This window comes from Urtica dioica, chromosome 2, assembly GCF_054948205.1.
Source record: "Urtica dioica subsp. dioica isolate 48M chromosome 2, U.dioica_male_clone48M_v1_H2, whole genome shotgun sequence".
Classification (NCBI taxonomy): domain Eukaryota; kingdom Viridiplantae; phylum Streptophyta; class Magnoliopsida; order Rosales; family Urticaceae; genus Urtica; species Urtica dioica.
In genome coordinates, this window is record NC_142757.1 from 55,414,887 (window position 1) to 55,421,767 (window position 6,881).

Genomic DNA, 6,881 nt, shown 5'->3' on the forward strand with positions numbered 1-6,881 from the left:
TACATAACCGTTTGGGAATTGGGGTATAGAAAGTCTAAGATGTGGCTCCTCCAATGCAATTCTTCTTTCCCAATTGGAAAAAAAAAATATTCCATGTTATTACTAAAAAAAAAATGATGAAAGGGTAAAAATAAAAGAGAAAATCCAAGGCTTGATTGCATATATGTCTATGGCAGTTGGTGAACTTTTGAGGCCAATTCTCTTGCTTTGTCTCGGTCAACACTGCCCCCACAAAAGAACAGGTAGGAATTCATTAAATTCCTAGGTTGCCCTTTTATGTCCACATTCTGAATAAAACCACATGAAGTTATCACATAAAGGAAACTCAAATTACATATTTTCATGTTACACACAAAATGTTATATCCCTCAATATTTTGTGTCATTTTTAGGGATAAACAAGTGAGAGAAAAAAAAAAAAAAAAGAGAAGCGGACAAGAAAAAGACCTTCCCCCACAAGACCCCACAAACAAGACCCCAACACTACGAAAAGGAAGAAAAAAAAAATATAGAGAAGAAATTTATTAATATTGTGAAAGAAAAAAAAAATCAATAATAAATAAAGAGGAAATAAGGAAAAGGTAATGTTTTGTTGTGTAGTTCACGCTCCAATCGAGAGAGAGTAATGACGAATGTCAGGCGAAACTGTTTCCCGTCCGTGGCTCTCCTATTTTAATATTTTACCGCCTCATTCCCCCACGCGCACCGCGGTAGAGCGTGAGAGCGCGTGCGCGCTCTTCTTATTATCATAATTTTTTTTTTCTTCTTCATTCATTCTCTTTTCTTTCTCTCTCTCACATACACACAGACGTAGTCTCTCTCTCTCTCTCTCTCTCTCTCTCAAGTCTCAACAACGACACATCTGAACTCGGACTCATCACTGTCCCCAAAACCCCAAAAACACACTCTCTCACTAACTCACTCATACATTCAAACCCCAAACCAAAATCAAAATCTAAACTTTTTCATATCTAGAGTGAAAGGAGAGGGAGAGAGAGAGAGAGAGAGGAGAATGGAAACTCGCCGGATTTTCAAGTTCAGACCACCGAGCCGAACCTCAGTCCACCGAAGAAGAGCTTGAGAAAAATAAAAATGCAGCGAAAACGCCGTCGTTTCTCACCACCTGAGAAGAATCACTCGTAAGCAACAACAAAAAAGGAAAAGAAATAAAAAAAAATCGTGTCTTTAATATTATTCATTACTCCGGTGGAGAAAGAATAGAATTCGCCGGACATGGCGTCGACGACGAACAGCTCGACGCCGCCGTCAAACAACAACAATCCAAGCGGTTCTCCGGCGGAAGCTCCGGCGGAAGCCACGGCGGCGAAGTCGGTTCAGAAGAGGTACGAAGGACTGGTTATGGTTCGGACGAAAGCGGTGAAAGGGAAAGGAGCTTGGTATTGGGCCCACTTAGAGCCCATTCTGATCCAAAGCCCAGACTCAGGTCTCCCAAAAGCCGTCAAGCTCCGATGCTCTCTATGCGACGCCGTTTTCTCCGCCTCGAACCCTTCCCGGACCGCCTCCGAGCACCTCAAGCGCGGAACTTGCCCCAACTTCAACTCCGCCGGAGAAAACCCAGCTCCGAGGCCAATCTCCGCCGCCGGAGCGCGAAAGAGACCGATTCCGATCCCATCCCCTTCCCCTCTCTCCATGATCGAACCCCCTCCGATTCCGATCTCGATCCCCCAACTCTCCGGCGGAAAAGACGATCTCGCCCCTCTGGCCATGCTCGAGGACAGCGTGAAGAGGCTGAAGAGCCCGAAGACGAACCCCGGCCCGGCGCTGAGCCGAGCCCAGGTCGACTCCGCCGTGGAGCTCCTCTCCGACTGGGTCTACGAGTCTTGCGGCTCCGTCTCTCTCTCCAGCCTCGACCACCCCAAGTTCAGAGCCTTCCTGAACCAGGTCGGCGTTCCGGCGATCTCCCGCCGAGACCTCGTGGGCCCCAGGCTGGACTCTCGCTTCGACGACGCCCGAGCCGAGTCCGACGCCCGGATCAGAGACGCCATGTTCTTCCAGCTCGCCGCCCACGGCTGGAGCCGATCCGACCCGGCCGAGCCGACCCGGCAGAGCCTCGTCAGCCTCTCCGCCAACCTCCCCAACGGCACCAGCGTGTACCGCCGCGCCGTGTTCGTCCAGCCCGGCTCCGCCGCCGGGTCCCGCTTCGCCGAGAACGTCATGTGGGAGACCGCCCTCGGCATCTGCGGGACCCACCCGGCCGCCGCGCAGCGCTGCGCCGGGATCGTCTCGGACCGCTTCAAGTCCAAAGCCCTGCGCAGCCTCGAGTCGCAGAACCCGTGGATGGTCAACCTCCCGTGCCAGTCCCGAGCCTTCCGGTCCCTCCTCTCCGACTTCTTCCGGAACCTTCCGCTCATGAAATCCGTCTCCGCCGAGATCGCCTCTTTCTTGGACCGCAAGTCACCCGCTTTCCCCTCCCCCGAATCGCTCCTCTCGGCCCTCGCGACGGTCCTCTCGTCCCCGCGGGACCCATCCTCCGCCGCGGTGGACCCCACATTCTGGCCCCGCGCCGAGGCCGCCCACTCGCTCGCGAAGCTGACCCGAGACTTCGCGCGAGCCGTCGAGTCGGAGAACCCGCTGGTCTCGCGGTGCCTCCCGTTGTGGGACGAGCTGCGAGCGAAGGTCCGAGAATGGCGTTCGAGGTTCGACCAAGACTCGGACGACGAGTCGGACCGGATCGTCGAGAGAACGTTCCGGAAGAACTACCGGCCGGCGTGGGCCGCGGCGTTCGTGCTCGACCCGCTGTACCTGGTCCGAGACGCCTCGGGGAAGTTCTTGCCTCCGTTCAAGTGCCTGAGCGGGGATCAAGAGAAGGACGTGGACCGTCTGATCACGCGGCTCGTGGCCCGCGACGAGGCCCACATAGCTCTGATGGAGCTGATGAAGTGGCGGGCCGAGGGGCTCGATCCGGTGTACGCGCGGGCCGTGCAGATGCGGGAGCGGGACCCGCTCACGGGGGCGATGAGGGTCGCGAACCCGCAGAGCAGCCGGTTGGTTTGGGAGACTCACTTGACTCACTTCTCGGCGCTGCCGAAAGTGGCGGTCCGGCTGATATTCTTGAGGGCCACGGCTGGTGGGGCCGGGGCGGCGTTCGAGGCCTCGCCGCTGCTACGGTGGGTCACGCCCGCCGGAGCGGAGCGGGCTCAGAAGCTCGTGTTCGTCGCGGCTCATTCGCGTTCCGATTCGGGGACGGAGAGTCGCGGCGGCGGCGATGACGAGGATGCGAGGATTTTGGCCAATGGTGAGGAAAATGATGATGGTGATCTTTTGCCACTATGATGATGATAATGTTTTTTTTTTTTTTTTTTTAATTAGTAGAAGGGGATTGGAATTTTTATTTTTATTTTTGTAAGAGCTTCCATTGCCTCTGGTTGGTTTTTTTTTTTATTATTGATTTTTTTTCTTATTTAATTATTATTATTATGATTCAATTTCACAAAGAGTTTTTTGGGGATTGCAAGAGAAGAGGAGGAGGAACAAAATAATGGAAAAGGAAGAAGAGGATTTCTTGTTTGGGAAGATATAGAGAAGAGCTTAGTCCAGAAAATTTTGTAATCTTTGATTTCTATTATTGTTTATCATATTTATAAAGAGTAACGCTTTTTCGTTTCGTTTCCTTTTCTTTTCATTCAGCTTTTTAATTTTTGCAGAATGGCTAATGAAAGTGAATTTTATTTCTTTCTTGTTGACTAATATGTATATTGTCTCTCTTATTAATCTGGCTTTTACCACGATGTCTCGTTATAAACTTGGACCTTGATTCTTTAAGGAAGGAATTGAATTTTTTTTTTTTTTTTTGGCAGAAGAAGAAGGATTGGAGAACAAACACATAGTTGCAAAGGAGAGACCACCTTAAATTTTATGAAAGGACTCATCTTTTAATGATTCAACAAACAAGCAAAGGTTTTTCGGCCGAAAACTCGAAGCCCGGTTTTCCCATTTTTTGTGGGTCAGCAACGAACCTCTTATAGACTCTTTCGAGCTGGAAAACCACTTCAGATTTTTTTTTTTTTTTTTTTTTTTTTTTTTTTTTTATGGGCAATCAAATTTTTTCATATTTATATATCTTGAAAGCAGTCCATATCTCCTGGTTTTGTGTAAGGAAGTGGAAGTCATTTTCGAAGCTTTGAGAGAAAGAGAGACACACATGCAATTACACACACATACTCTTTGAGTTCACTTCAGGGGCTAAAAGTGTCAAATCAACTTTGGGGATCAAACCGTTCTCTTTTAAAAGCCAAATTCCATCAACGTTGTTACCATGCAAAGAGTCCCAAGAAGAGTACCAAATGTTTTAAATTTGTGCATATTTTTGCCTCTTCCTATGATTGCTCCTAAGAAAAAAAAAGTTATTTTTTTTGTATTCATGTTAACTGTACGTATCCCAAATAGTTTACCTTTAATTTTGGAGGTTTGATTAACATTTCAAATGGTTTGGTAGGTTGGTACCTTATTTTTCATTTATTAATTGATTTTATATTAATAATGAAAACCTTCATGTGTGAAATGAAAGGTAAAAATGGGCCACTCATCATTTTATTTAAGTTATTTTAAAGTTAAATAATTGTGTGATTTACAGTATCCTTTTTAACCCAATAATTTTTGGTAAAATGGTTATATATGCTTAGTTGAGACTTGAGATTGAGAGAGAGAGATTTGAAGGTGTAGAAGACAAAACGGTGAAAATGGCTGGTCAAGTAGTCCTTGAATTCCAAATAAAGCACTTTTCTCAATCATGGAAAGCTATTAAAGAAAAGTGTCGTTCATCATCTTTATTGTAGTAAAACAAGTAGAATTTTCAAGAAACTGTCCCTCCAATACCATTTACATCCTCATAATACAAAACCCTTTTAAAGCAACTTGAATTTTGAAACTCTCTCCTCTTCTCCACAGTCAATTGGTATAAAATATTACAACATTATTGGTAATATAGATAAAAAAAAAGTTGGTATCTTTCACTTTCTTTGGGCAGTGAAAGTAATAAGTTGTGTTAATTAAGTATGGTATTGTTTTAACTTTTACCACCTTGGTTCTATCTATTACTCAATTTTTTTTAGTGGAAATACAGAAACCCTTGTCGGCAAAACCTTTTATTTTAATTTTCTAATTTTTTTTTTACGAAACAATTTCGAATTTTAACTGTTCAATAAGTAATAGTCTTTTTTTTTACCAGCATATTATGCTTCACTCCACTCAATCTTTTTTGTGTTAAAAGATAAAGCGAGTATAATGATTATGAGTATAGCTCACAGTAGTGTCTCTCCCTCTTTTTATACAAGAATCTCCTCTCTTCCAATGCTTCTCTACTCATTAGATATAATCCTTTTCATTTATGGCCCCAGATATATTCACTTGCTTTCAGACAATCTTTGGATTAAGTTTAACTAATATATAGGTGAAACCTAACCACTTTGAGGTTGATTCCATAATGGAGAGAGGCTAACTTTGACCGGCAATTATAAGCTTACATGTACAATTAGATGTTTCAAAGGTGTTTTAGCTAAATAGTATAGTAAATTTTTATTTTTATTTTTTTACTATTTTTTTCATTCATACAATTTATATTTGATTACATGAAATATTTTAAACTCAGATTACAAATAATTTGCAAATTGCGTTCGCGCTTGAACTCATGTCATCACGCAAGAGGAGACCTCACAGACAAGAGATAGTGTCACACAAGCTAGATGCTTTTAAGTGTATAGTAAAATTATTAAATTTATAGTTTTTTTAAAATTTGCAAAATATGACATTGAGTAAAAAATATTAGTAAAAAACTCAAAGTTAAAATTTTCACAAATACTAGTCGTCAATAATTTTTTGACCCATGTAAATTCATATACGAGGGCTAATAATCTTATATATAAGTATCAATATATATATATATATATATATATATATATATATAATGTAAATATTTTTAGCGATAGTGGAGATATTTTTATAGACGATATCAACTTTGACAATTTTCCTAAAAAAAAACCTTTTTACTATTATTTTAAATGGTTATTTTTTGAATTAACTAGTTTTGATTGAATAGATATGTTGTATTGTTGTTTACACCTGTATTTATTTTAAAATCATATAAGATCAATTTGATCAAGTTAATTTATATAAGCAGTATCTAATTTGGTCTAGCGATAATTCTACATCGCCGTCAAAGTGGAGGTTGCGTATTCAATATTCAATGACAGTAAATACCTTTCAAAATGAAGAAGAAAAGAAAAAAAAAAGTTATTAATTAATATGAAGAAACAAAAAAAATTAGTGAGAAGCTCTCATCTTTACTATATTAGAGAATACAATCACCATATTTTGAATAAGGCATCCAAGAAAAATGTACGTTTATGCATTTTGAATAATATAATATTTATATATAGACGTGCTCTTAATTTGTTCTCGAGCTTAAATTTTCTATATGGGATCTTGATTAATTAAGCTACAATATAAACTTCTCATCTTATTGTTGTGACCATAGATAATAATAATATGGACCACATATTTTTACCACGATGTAAGAGATTTCTTGGGAGAGGCTTTACTCACAATAATGCATACATTTTATATGACACATACCTTACTTTTTGAAAAGAAAGATACGATCTACTTTACTTTTTACTGTTTTTTCACATGGTAGTAGTAAAACTATACAAAGCAATTGTTTTTTCTATTTTATCTTATATAGATAATTATTTATCATTTGCTTGGAAATGCTGCCAAAAAAGTCCTCCTTCTTTAATGGTATATTTCACCTACCTATACAAACTTGGTATTTGTTTATTTGTCCATATGTGAATGTTATAAAAGCATATACAGTAGAAAGTCAATTTGATTTAATTAATTTGACATCATATAGACATATATTAG

General features: G+C 41.3%; 1 protein-coding gene across 1 annotated transcript; it reads left to right on the forward strand.

Annotated features, from left to right (window-relative positions):
- The first annotated feature begins 646 nt into the window (after nt 1–646).
- LOC149405873 (uncharacterized) lies at nt 647–4,507 on the forward strand. Its single transcript, XM_089630418.1, has 2 exons — nt 647–3,255; nt 3,818–4,507. Exons 1-2 carry the CDS (start codon nt 1,233–1,235, stop codon nt 3,868–3,870), a joined length of 2,076 nt encoding a protein of 691 aa, XP_089486544.1. The 5' UTR covers nt 647–1,232; the 3' UTR covers nt 3,871–4,507.
- Nucleotides 4,508–6,881: the final 2,374 nt, after the last annotated feature.